Consider the following 13,423-nt stretch of genomic DNA (forward strand, 5'->3'; position numbering starts at 1 on the left):
ATATTGTTGTATTGTTTAAATAAATTGCACTTGATTGTAAATGAAGCTGGATAACTCACATTGATGGAGGCTGCTATGGAGAGTGATGCAGGAGATCCTTGCTGGAACAGGAAGTTTCTTTGTAGATTTGCTGTCTGATGGAGCTTGAAGCCGTTTCTTTCAGGTGGATGTGATGTCCAGCTTGAGAAGTCAGGATTCCAGGAGATTCTAGCTTGCTTTTAGATTTAATCACTTCAGGGCAGCGGCGACTAGGACAGGAGCATCAGGAACAGCCAGGAAGAACTCTCCTTCTAAAGAAAGAGCCCCTGCTTTTAAAGTGTCTGAACTGGGCATTTATCGTCAGGTGGTTGCCCTTGGTCCAATTAGAAAGCTCCTGGGTAGCTGAATTCTGGGCATCTGGCTTTGAGATGGAGCATGGCAACAGGTCACATTCTCAATGACATCACAAGACTTCCTGCCTGGACATCTGCTAGTCCATTGTCTGAGAGTGATTGAGCTTAGATGGGCTTAGGACATGGAAATAGCTTCTCACCTGTGTGGATTCTCTGGTGTCTGGTCAGTGTTTCCTTCGCAATAAAGCTTTTACCACACTCAGTACATGTAAACGGCTTCTCACCTGTGTGGATTCTCTGGTGTCTGGTCAGTGTATTCTTCTCAGTAAAGCTTTTACCACACTCAGTACATGTAAACGGCTTCTCACCTGTGTGGATTCTATGGTGTATGGTCAGTGTTTCCTTCGCAATAAAGCTTTTACCACACTCAGTACATGTAAACGGCTTCTCACCTGTGTGGATTCTCTGGTGTCTGGTCAGTGTATTCTTCTCAGTAAAGCTTTTACCACACTCACTACATGTAAATGGCTTCTCTCCTGTGTGTCTTCTCTGATGTCTGGTCAGTTTACTCTTCTCAGTAAAGCTTTTACCACACTCACTACATGTAAATGGATTCTCTCCTGTGTGTCTTCTCTGGTGTTTGGTCAGTGTTTTCTTCTCAGTAAAGCTTTTACCACACTCACTACATGTAAATGGATTCTCTCCTGTGTGTCTTCTCTGGTGTTTGGTCAGTGTTTTCTTCTCAGTAAAGCTTTTACCACACTCACTACATGTAAACAGATTCTCACCTGTGTGGATTCTCTGGTGTATGGTCAGTTTACTCTTCTCAGTAAAGCTTTTACCACACTCACTACATGTAAATGGATTCTCTCCTGTGTGTCTTCTCTGGTGTTTGGTCAGTGTTTTCTTCTCAGTAAAGCTTTTACCACACTCACTACATGTAAACAGATTCTCACCTGTGTGAATTCTCTGGTGTCTGGTCAGTCTTTTCTTCTCAGTAAAGCTTTTACCACACTCACTACATGTAAACAGATTCACCCCTGTGTGGATTCTCTGGTGTTTGGTCAGTGTTTTCGTCTCAGTAAAGCTTTTATAACACTCAGTACATGTAAACGGCTTCTCTCCTGTGTGAATTCTCTGGTGTCTGGTCAGTCTTTTCTTCTCAGTAAAGCTTTTACCACACTCACTACATGTAAATGGCTTTTCTCCTGTGTGGATTTTCTGATGTATAGTCAGATTTCCCATTACGCTAAATCTTTTTCCACACTCAGTACATGTAAATGGCTTTTCTCCTGTGTGGATTCTCTGATGTATGGTCAGTGTTTTCTTCTCAGTAAAGCTTTTACCACACTCAGTACATGTAAACGGCTTCTCACCTGTGTGGATTCTCTGGTGTTTGGTCAGTTTTTGCTTCTCAGTAAAGCTTTTATAACACTCAGTACATGTAAACGGCTTCTCACCTGTGTGGATTCTCTGATGTATGGTCAGTGTTTTCTTCTCAGTAAAGCTTTTACCACAGTCAGTACATGTAAATGGCTTCTCTCCTGTATGGATTTTCTGGTGTCTGATCAGTTTTCCTCTTAGTACTTAAAGCTTTTACCACAGTCACTACATGGAAATCGCTCAATGATGTGGATTCTCTTGTGTGTTGTGAGGTGTTCTTTTTGACTGAAGCTTTTATTACAGTCAGTACAAGTAAATGGGTTCATTCCAGTGTCAGTTTTTGGGTGGTCTCGGAGACTGTCTGTAGTGAAGCTTTTACCACACATGGTAGAGGTAAATGGTTTCACTACTGAATTAAGCCTCTTGGGCATTGTGAGGTTTCCTTTCCAACAAGCACTTATACCACTGTCAGCACAAGTATATAATCTCTCATTTTTCTTGATTTCCTGGTATTTTGAGAGTGTTGCCTTCCTGCAAAATATTTTTTCAGATTTAGTAGAAGTGTCCGGTTCCCCAGCAGTTTGAGCTTTTTGGTGATCTATGACTGCTTCCTCTTGACTAAAGCTTTTCTGACATTCAGCACTTGAAACTGATCTCTGTCCTTGGTGGAAATTTTCTTCCTTGTTGGAGCTTTTCTCACATCCAGGACATGAAGATATTCTCTCATCAGTGATGTTTTTCTTATATTTTATAATGTCTGCTTTGTTCGTAAAGCTTTTCCCATATTCTGGTAACTGTACACATTCTAGTTTCTTTATTAGTTTTCTTGGGTTGCATTAGCTCTTTCTTCCTATTGAAACCTTTCCCACATTCAGAACCTGTAAAATGTTTCTCTTTTAGGACTGTTTTCTGTTGTCCTTCTAGTTCTCTCTTTAGACTGACATTTTCCCCATTGTCCGTACATGTAGATGGTCTCTCTTCAGTATCAGATCTAAGAAGTGATTTTAGAACAAAATAATTGCTGAGGAATATCTGACAAATATCACAGGAACAGCTTTGATCTCTCATCTGGTTTCTCTCCTCTTCCCCTGCCTGTTTGAGATTACTGATACTGTTTTCACACAGAGCTGAGCCTCCTGGTGAAGGTTTTTGTTTATTTTGATTCTTTTCCTTTTCTCCCCAGTCAGAACTGGAAGAAGTTTTCTCTTTGTCTCTTTCTGATAACATCTTTTCCCCTTCAGGCTTCTCACTGAGCTTCCAGTTATGTGTCTCTGTATTACTGTTTTTAGGGTCCTCTTTTTCTTAAAAGTAAAAAAAAAGAGCATTGTGTATTATTGTAGGAAAAGACATAAAAACAATCTTACAATCCAAACGTATCACAGGCACAAAACAGCAATGATGAGCCAGTAATTATTAAATTGTAAAATGGACAAACAATCCACCTAAAGCCGCCTAGATAAACTTTTTTTTATATATTTTTAAGGGAGGGGTTTGTGGGGTGCTATGTGTTTTTTATTCTTAGTTATTTCTGTTTATCTTTAGGGGGTTTGTTTGTCCATTTTACAATTTTACCCCTGAATGCCGAAACATGTTGGGCTGACGAACTAATAGAAAAAGTACTTTGGACTTAGATTTTCCACTACTTATAAGGCTGTTTTGATTCCTTAAAGGATTTTAAGAAATAATTACCGGCTTCTCATTGCTGGTTTGTTATTGTAAGAGAAGAACAATTTAACAAGTTTAAGGGTCATAGGGTTGCCATGTGGAAATCAGCACTACCGTCCGGCATACACAAAGTTTGCCGTGTGCCATTTTCCATGTCAGAAAACATTTTTCTACTTTGTAGCGTGGGTTCATGGTGTAGGTGCGTCTGGCGGTAATTGCGCACTGTCCGATTACCGCTGCGTTAAAATGTGAACCTGCTCAGGCATTAAATGGCTGCAAAAAACAGATAGGCAACCGATCCACAAAATCCAACGTGGAAACAAGCACAGCAGATCAGTCAATGATATGGTTCAAAACTTTATTCTAGAGTCATTGCCCAACACAGACTGTGTTTCGCCCACCAGGGCTGCGTCAGGGGCTTTAAATTGAAACCAAGTTTCAAACCGAAGCAAAAAAAAACAGTGTGATGCCTTCTTCCAAGGTGAACCCAAGAAATTCACTCCGTGGACCGCGTGTATATGCTGCAGGTCCACGGAGTGCATTTATTGGGTTCACCTTGGAAGAAGGCATCACGCTGATTTTTTGCTTCAGTTTTGAACTCATTAAATGGCTGCATGCAGATTTCTGTTTTAGCAGACGGCTATTTAGGCCTCCATTTAAAACAAAGCCAATTCCACACGCCCACACTACCAAGCGCCACTTACATGTGCGGAGGAGTGGCCTAGTGGTTAGGGTGGTGGACTTTGGTCCTGAGGAACTGAATTCGATTCCCGGCACAGGCAGCTCCTTGTGACTCTGGGCAAGTCACTTAACCCTCCATTGCCCCATGTAAGCCGCATTGAGCCTGCCATGAGTGGGAAAGCGCGGGGTACAAATGTAATACACAGACCCCTTTACATTCCCTCGAAGCAGAAAATACAACATATCCATGCTGATGATTACCAGAGATGCAGATAGAACAGATGATGTCACTCAAGCTGATATTTAAAAGCTCCTTGTTGGTCTTCCCACATCGATATAACAGCCATCAGAGTCTTGATCCTGTCTCCAATGGTGGCCAGTCTGGTCACAAATGCCTGTCAGAGCCCAAAAAGTAGATCTATTTCTCATGGTTCATTTTTCACTGACGAGCAATGGCTCTGCGAAGGGGCAGACTCAAGAAGAATGTCAGGAAGTATTTTTTCACGGAGAGAGTAGTGGATGCTTGGAATGCCCTCCCGCGGGAGGTGGTGGAGATGAAAACGGTAACGGAATTCAAACATGCGTGGGATAAACATAAAGGAATCCTGTGCAGAAGGAAGGGATTCTCAGGAGCTTAGCCTAGAATGGGTGGCAGAGCTGGTGATTGGGAGGCGGGGCTAGTGCTGGGCAGACTTATACGGTCTGTGCCCTGAAGAGGACAGTACAAATAAAAAAGTAGCACATACGAATTTATCTTCTTGGGCAGACTGGATGGACCGTACAGGTCTTTTTCTGCCGTCATCTACTATGTTACTATGTTACCTGACTACAAATATTTTTATGGAATTTCCTCTTTTGAACCCCTCTATCGTAGTTCCTTTGACCACATCCTCTGGTACAACGAACAACTTAATTATGCACTGCAGGTAAAACAACCTTTCTACATTCTCTTAGGCTTCCGTGGCAGGCGTCATGTTGTGGTTGTTCGGGTCTTGCCTTGTCTGAGTAAACGTAATCAATGTTTCATTTATTGTACTGTGATTTTCTTCTTCTTCTTTTGTTTTTTTTTATATTTTTATTGAGAGAAGTTGAACCATCTTAATAAATTGAGGGCTAAAATTGAACCATTTTAACACATGAAAAAGATAAGGCCATTCAATTCTATCAATTGCTTTTTTGGCATCAAGTGAAACAGCTACATAAGGTTCTTTGATATTTTCTGTAAATGCGAGAATATTCCAACAGTCTTGAGTTATCATTAGCCAATCTATTAGGAGTGAAACCGTTCTGGTCTCTATGTATAAGCTCAGGGAGTGTGTTTTGTAGGCGTAGAGCCAGGATTTTTGCATATATTTTGTTGTCAATATTTATTAATGAAGTAGGGCGATAGTTCGCAACTTTACTTAAATCTCTATCGAGTTTTGGAATGACAATTATAGTGAATTGGAAAAAGGAACCAGATTGCTGATTATTAGAGATTAAAGATTTATAGATAATATCCAATTTGGGGATCAATAAATCTGCAAATTTTGGTAAAATTCGGCAGTAAAGCCATCATTCCCAGGAGATTTCCCTTTGGGAAGAGATTTACGTTGGGTGAAGAAAAATTTTCTCCGATTTGTTTTAAATTTACTACACTGTAGTTTCATCGCATGCCCCCTAGTCAGGCCAGAAACAGAGCCAAACCTGAACCAAACTCACACCAGAAATAGTACCTGGCAATTAAAGTCTGAATATACTTATATAACAATCATCAGCTGCAAGAAAGTAACATTCAAAACAACAGCTCCTGGCAATAACTATAAACAGTGCGGGTTCTTGACCGGTCTGGAGGGTCTAGAGGAAAGAAAATTAGCAGGTAAGATCTAATTTCACCTTCCTCAGTGACCCTCCAGACCGGTCAAGACTTGGGACGTACCAAAGCAGTAAACATCTATGGGCAGGACCCCCGAAGGACAGAGGTCAAAACTGCTGCACCAAAACTTGCCTCTTCCTTTGCATGCACATCAATCCTATAATGTTTCACAAAGGAATGTAAGGAAGACCAAACAGCCGCCCGACAAATATCCAGCGGAGGGATCGTACTATTTTCCGCCCAGAAGGCCCCCACTCCCCTAGTGGAGTGAGCTGTAAATACCTGAGGTACCTCACGACCCTTCAATAAATAGGCAGATGCAATCGCCTCCTTTAACCACCGGGCTATAGTTGCCTTGGAAGCGGCTGCACCCTTCCTGGCCCCGCCATACAGAACAAACAACCGATCCGAAGTCCTGAACTCCTGAGTTCTCTTTAGATAACAACGTAATACCTGCCGAACATCAAGCTTTGCGAGATGACATTGCTCTGGATCTCCTGCCGGATCCCCTAGAACTGGCTGATTCACATGAAAACTGGAAACCAACTTAGGCAAAAATGAAGGCACTGGTCGTAAAGAAACCTTTTCCTTGGAAAAAGACAAGAAAGGGACCCTACAGACAAAGCATGAAGCTCCGACACCCTCCGTGGTGACGTAATGGCCACCAAAAACACAGCCTTCAAGGAAAGATCTTTAACAGAAGCCGAAACCAAAGGCTCAAAAGGAGGCCGAACCAAATCATCCAAAACAAGATTCAGATCCCATGGAGGAACCAATCAACAGTGAGGAGGGCAAAGCAACTTGACCCCTTTCAGGAAACGAATCACATCAGGCGAAGAGGCTAAGGACTTGCCCTGAATCCTTCCCCAGAAACAAGACAAGGCCGCCACCTGCACCTTCAAAGCAGACAAGGCCAAACCCCTGTCCAACCCATCCTGCAAAAAATCCAAGACTTCCGCAATTGAAGCACGACGAGGAACAAAATCCCGATCTTGACACCAGTGCTCAAAAAGTTTCCAGACACGAACATACGCCCGAGAAGTGGACAGCTTGCGAGAACTCAACATTGTAGCGATAACTCTAGAAGAAAACCCTTTCTTTCTCAGCATTTGCCTCTCTAGAGCCAAGCCATAAGAGAGAAAGGAGACGGATCTGGCATTACAATTGGACCTTGACACAAAAGAACCTCCTCTGTCAAAGAAATCGGATCCACTTCAGCTGGAAGCACCAGATCTCCGTACCACGAAAATTTGGAGCAACCAACATCACCAGACCCGAGTGACACTCAATGAGCTGAACCACTCAACCGACTAGGGGCCATGGCAGAAAAACATACAGTAACTCCTGCGACTGAAAAACCGATGGACTTGTGCATTGCCTGCTGTCACCATGAGATCCATCACTGGAAGACCCCATTCCAACACAATACGACTGAACACTGACCAATGGAGAGCACACTCTCCAGGATCCAGAGTATGCCTGCTCAGAAAATCTACGTCCACATTGTCCACCCCAGCTACATGTCCTGCCGAAAGAGCCTGAAGATGAAGTTCTGCCCAGAGAAACAAAAGCACCGCCTCTTCTGGGACCGCTCGGCTCTCTGTGCCCCCTTGATGGTTGACATAAGCCACGGCCATGGAATTGTCGCAAAGAACTCTGACCACCTTGCCGAGAAGGAGAACCTGGAAGAACTGAAGAGCCAAGCGAATGGCCCGAGTCTCCAACCGGTTGATGGACTACTGAGCTTCCTCCCAAGACCACCGACTTTGGGCTACTTGACCGAGACAATGAGTTCCCCAGCCTGTCAGACTGGCATCTGTAGTGAGTACTATCCATGCTGGGGATTATAAAGGCATTCTCTTTTTCAAGTTGCCTATGTGGAGCCACCAGCGCAAGCTGCAACAAGGAATTCTGGACAATGGCAAACGCATCTCCAACTCCTGCGTTTGAGGAGCCCAACGGCTCAAAAGATCTGACTGCAACTGTTGCATATGCGCCCTGGCCCACGGAACTACATCTATGGCTGCCACCATCATACCCAGAACTTGAAGGTAAGCACGGGCCGTCGGCATTTGCTCCGCAAGAAATCAACAAATCTGATCCTGCAGCTTGAGAATCCGAAGGGGCGGTAAAAATCCCCTGCCCTTTACCGTATCGAATAGAACCCCCAGATATTCCAGAGACTGCGACGGACTGAGATGACTCTTGGACAGATTCACCACCCAACCAAAGGACTCCAAAAAATGCACCACTTGAGCTGTAGCTACTTCGCTCTCCGTCTTGGACTTGACCCGAATCAACCAATCGTCGAGATAAGGGTGCACCAAAATGCCCTGCCTCCGCAATGCCGCCGCCACCACTACCATAATCTTGGAAAAGGTGCGGGGAGCTGTCGCAAGACCGAAAGGCAGCGCACAAAACTGAAAATGCTTGCCTAAGACGGAAAAACGAAGAAAACGCTGATGGGAATCCAATGTGCAGATAAGCCTCTGTCAAGTCTAGTGACGTGAGGAACTCCCCACTCCGAACTGCTACAATGACCGAATGCAACGTCTCCATGCGAAAGGAGGGAACCTTTAGCACTGAATTGACCCTTTTGAGATCTAAATAGGCCAAAAGGACCCTCCTTTTTGGGACCACAAAATAAATCGAATAGCAACCTGTTCCTTGCTGCCCAGGGGGAACAGGAACCGCTGCTCCGAGACTGATCAAACGAAGCAAGGTGTCACGAACTGCCGCCCTCTTGACAGGAGACCAACACGGGGACTCCAGATAGAACTTGGGAAGCAAACCTTCGAACTCCAACACGTAACCGTTTCGAACCACCTCTAGGACCCACTGGTCTGGCGTGATCTGGACCCAACTCTGGTAAAACTGTCTCAGCCGAGCACCTACCTGTCAAGCCTTTATCACGAAAAGTGAGCCCTTGGGCCAAACAACGTCTGGCAGCCAGACAGTTCTGATCTTACCTGGAGAGTCAGGACAGAGGCCTCCAAAGAAGGGCAGGCTGGGGCAGACAGATGACTAAAGACAAGGTCCAGGTCCGACCAGCGGTTCAAGGCAGGCGGCAGGCAAAAGCAAAGTCCAGGTCCCAACAGTGGTTCAAAGGCAGGCGGCAGGCAAAAGCAAGGTCCAGGTTCAAACAGTGGTTCAAAGGCAGGCGGTAGGCAAAAGCAAAGTCCAGGTTCAAACAGTGGTTCAAAGGCAGGCGGCAGGCAAAAGCAAAGTCCAGGTTCAAGCAGTGGTTCAAAGGCAGGCGGCAGGCAAAAGCAAAGTCCAGGTTCAAGCAGTGGTTCAAAGGCAGGTGGCAGGCAAAAGCAAAGTCCAGGTTCAAGCAGTGGTTCAAAGGCAGGCGGCAGGCAAAAGCAAAGTCCAGGTTCAAGCAGTGGTTCAAAGGCAGGCGGCAGGCAAAAGCAAGGTCCAGGTCCAAAGAGTGGTTCAAAGGCAAACGGAAGGCAATCCAAAACACAGAACTCAGGGATCCGCAAGCAGAAGCCGAAGCAAAGAACTCTGCCAGCGTCTGCACTTAAATAGCCCCCTCCATCAGGAGAAAACTCATCAGCTGTTCGAAAGGTGGGGCCCACAACCAGCCCCAGGGCTCTGGATAGGCTGGTCCCAGAGAGAAGGCGGAGTCCAGCCGCGACCAGCCAATCCGGGCCCAGAAGGGTCGTTTCCTCTGCTCCCAGGTCCCGCACCCGGAAGAGACTTTCCAGTTTGAGAGCGCCGGCCATTTTGGCAGCGCCGGCGCTCTCCGGCCGCCACCGCGCTATAGCGGCGAACCGGCATTGTCCAGGAGGCGGGCACAACTCCCTGCCCACGCCGCCCATAGCCAGCGATACCCCGCTCTCTCCTGCTCGCGGAGCGAGGCATCCCAGCGGGCAGGGCGGCGCAGGTAAGGGACGTGACAGTACCCCCCCCCGTAAGCCCCCCCTCTCCGTCTTGGTCCAGGTTTAGTAGGGTAGCGAGAGTGGAACTCGTGCAACAAATCAGGAGCAAGGATATTAGCAACTGGCTCCCAGGAGTTATCCTCAGGACCAAAGTTCTTCCACGAGATCAAGTAAAACAATCGACCCCGCTGGAGTTTAGAGTCAAGAATCTCTTTTACCTCGAACTCCGGATCAGGGTCAGAGTCTGGAACCAGAATCTTCTTTGGAGCAGGATGCCAGTGGGAAGTCCTAAAAGGTTTAAGCAGAGACACATGAAAAGCATTGTGAATGCGAAGATTACCAGGTAAGTGAAGGCGATAGACCACCGTCCCCACTCTAGATCTCACAGAAAATGGCCCGATGAAGCGAGGAGCAAACTTAAGGGAGGGAAGACGAAGTTTGAGGTACTTGGTGCTGAGCCATACTCTCTGTCCCGGCTGGAATACGGGAGCGGCACAGCGACGCCGATCAGCAAATTGCTTGTACCGAGCAGCCGCCCTCCCCAACTGCTGACGGACTGTCCTCCAAGTTGCATGAATGGTGGTGAGAGTAGACTGGATCAGTGGAGGAGCCGCAGTCAAAGGAATCGGAGGCGGAAGACGTGGATGACGTCCAAAAACAGTGAAGAAGGGTGATGTCCGTGAAGCAGAATGGAAACTATTGTTGTAGGCAAATTCAGCCCAGGCCAGGAGATCAGTCCAATCATCTTGACGAGCATTAGTGAAGGCCCGAAGAAAAGCTTTAAGGGTCTGGTTAGTACGCTCTGCCATGCCGTTGGTCTGAGGATGGTAAGCTGAAGAGAAATGCGTGGTAACCCCAAAGGCTGAGCATAACGACCTCCAAAATTTAGAGGTGAATTGCGACCCTCTATCACTGATGATACGATGTGGCAGTCCATGCAGCCGAAAAATGTGCTGGATAAAATGGGACGCAAGAGCCTTCGCGGATGGCAGGGACCGAATGGGTACGAAGTGAGCCATGCGAGAAAAACGATCCACCACCACCCAGATGATCGTGTTGCCCTTGGAACAGGGAAGATCAGTTATAAAGTCCATCGAGACCTCCTGCCACGGTAGGTGGGGTACCGGTAATGGTTGAAGAAGCCCCCACGGCTTGCCTGGCAAGGACTTGGTACGGGCACAGGTAGGACAGGTAGAGACAAACTGCCGAATCTCCTGGGCCATGTGGGGCCACCAAAAATAACGGGAAATAAGATGATAGGTCTTACGGAACCCAAAATGTCCCGAAAACGCAGCAGAATGACCCCACTGAAGGACCTTGCGACGAGATCGAGCAGGAACAGGAGTCTTGAGACAGGCGGATGCCCCCACCGTAGGGGAAAGGCAAGCAGGATTGAGCATAGGATAGAGCTCCTCAGGCTCCTCAGGTACATCAAAAGCTCGGGAGAGGGCATCTGCCTGTATATTCTTTTCTGCGGGACGAAACACCAAATGAAAGGTAAAACGAGCAAAAAATAGTGACCAACGGGCCTGCCGGGGATTCAAGCGTTTGGCATCTTGCAAATAAAGCAGATTTTTGTGATCAGTAATGACTGTAATAGGGTGAGCAGCACCCTCCAGTAGGTATCGCCACTCCTGAAAGGCGAGCTTCAGAGCCAGCAGCTCTCTGTCCCCGATGGTATAATTACGTTCAGCTGGCGAAAACTTCTTAGAAAAAAAAAAACAAGGATGTTTCTTACCAGAAGAAGTTGTCTGGGACAGCACCGCCCCCACCCCCAAAGCAGAGGCATCGACCTCCACGATGAAAGGCTTCGTGACATCAGGACTACGGAGCACAGATGCAGACAAGAAAGCCGTCTTCAAGGCAGAAAAAGCCTCCAGGGCAGCAGGAGACCAATGCCGAACATCCGCCCCCTTCCGAGTAAGGGCTGTCAAAGGAGCCGTGAGGAGCGAATAATGGGGAATGAATTGTCTGTAGTAGTTAGCAAAGCCAAGAAAACGCTGTAAGGCCCGGAGACCTTGGGGAAGAGGCCAGTCACGGATAGCCTGCAGTTTAGCAGGATCCATTTGTAATCCAACAGCAGAGATAATATGTCCCAAAAAAGGAATAGTGGATTGATGAAACGCACATTTTTCCAACTTGGCAAACAGTCGATGATCCCGGAGTCGTTGAAGCACTGTGCGGACATGCCCGGGATGATCCAGGGGCGAAGCAGAGAAGATCAGAATATCGTCCAAGTAAACAATGACTGAAGAATACAGAAGATCCCGGAAAATGAAGTTGATGAAATCTTGAAACACAGCCGGAGCATTACAAAGTCCAAAAGGCATGACCCGATACTCAAAATGGCCTTCGTGAGTATTAAACGCAGTTTTCCACTCGTCCCCCTGACGGATACGAATCAAGTTGTAGGCCCCTCGCAGATCCAACTTAGTAAAAATAACAGCCCCCTGGAGTCGATCAAAAAGCTCCGGGATAAGCGGAAGGGGATAACGGTTCTTGACTGTGATGTTGTTAAGCCCTCGATAGTCAATGCAGGGCCGCAAGGACCCATCCTTTTTGGAGACAAAAAAGAACCCCGCCCCGGCAGGAGAAGAAGATGGTCGGATGAATCCTTTACGAAGATTGTCCTGAATGTAGTCCCGCATGGCAGCAGATTCATCCCGGGACAAAGCATATAATCGTCCTCGAGGAGGCATCGTGCCGGGCAACAAATCAATGGGACAATCGAACGGGCGATGGGGTGGGAGGGAATCTGCCTCCCGGGCATCAAAGACATCAGAAAACTCATCGTATTCCTTCGGAAGATGAGCATCACAGGGGTGGAGGGCTCCAGGTAGCGCTGGCACATTAATAGGAAGAGGGTGCACTGGTGTCAGACAAGTTTCAAAACAACGACCACTCCATTGGCTGATCTCTCCCGAAGGCCAGTCTATGCAAGGCGCGTGCAGCCGCAGCCATGGCATACCTAGAATTACAGGATGGATGGCTTGAGGTAAAATAAGAAATTGTATCTCCTCATGATGAAGAAGGCCCACCTGCATCCGAAGCGGAAGAGTGAGATGAGTAATAGGCTGTGGCAGAGTAGAGCCATGAATGGACGTTACTTGAAGAGCTGGTTTACAGGAAATAACCGGCCTTCCTAGGCCCTGAAGTAGCCTAGCATCAATAAAGTTGCCTCCTGCTCCTGAATCCAGCAAGGCTAGGGTGTTTATCCTGTATTCTTGCCAAAGTAAGATAATAGGTACTGTCATTAAGTTATCCGGAAGGGTTCCTGAACGACCCAAAACCACCCCCTTCACAAGGCTAGGGTCTAAGCATTTCCCGGCTTGTTGGGACACCCTTTCACAAAATGGCCAGGTTTCCCACAGTACATACATAGTTTATTCTCCCTCCGGTGGGTCCGTTCAACAGCTGTCAGTCGGTGCCTGCCAATCACCATAGGCACTTCTGATCCCTCCGCAGTCGGGACCGCAGCCTCCTGAGGAGAGACAGTTCGTGGTCTTTGAGGGGAAAACCTGCGAGACGGACGAGAGGCAACTTGTTCTCGTGCCCGTTCCTGGAAGCGGACATCAATCCGAGTACTTAGGGAGATTAGAGCGTCCAGAGTACTAGGGATT

The 13,423-nt window shown here is 46.9% G+C and overlaps 1 protein-coding gene across 1 annotated transcript; it reads right to left on the reverse strand.

The window, feature by feature from the left end:
• Positions 1-521: 521 nt before the first annotated feature.
• LOC115460717 (oocyte zinc finger protein XlCOF6-like) lies at positions 522-12,502 on the reverse strand (the record flags this gene model as incomplete). Its single annotated transcript, XM_030190481.1, has 6 exons — positions 12,424-12,502; positions 11,943-12,093; positions 10,022-10,091; positions 2,516-2,747; positions 1,441-1,918; positions 522-1,356 (listed from the first exon to the last, which is right to left on the reverse strand). Coding segments are annotated over exons 1-6 (1,845 nt in total), but the record flags the coding sequence as incomplete, so codon positions are not given.
• Positions 12,503-13,423: the final 921 nt, after the last annotated feature.

Source organism: Microcaecilia unicolor, chromosome 1 (genome assembly GCF_901765095.1).
Source record: "Microcaecilia unicolor chromosome 1, aMicUni1.1, whole genome shotgun sequence".
Taxonomy (NCBI): domain Eukaryota; kingdom Metazoa; phylum Chordata; class Amphibia; order Gymnophiona; family Siphonopidae; genus Microcaecilia; species Microcaecilia unicolor.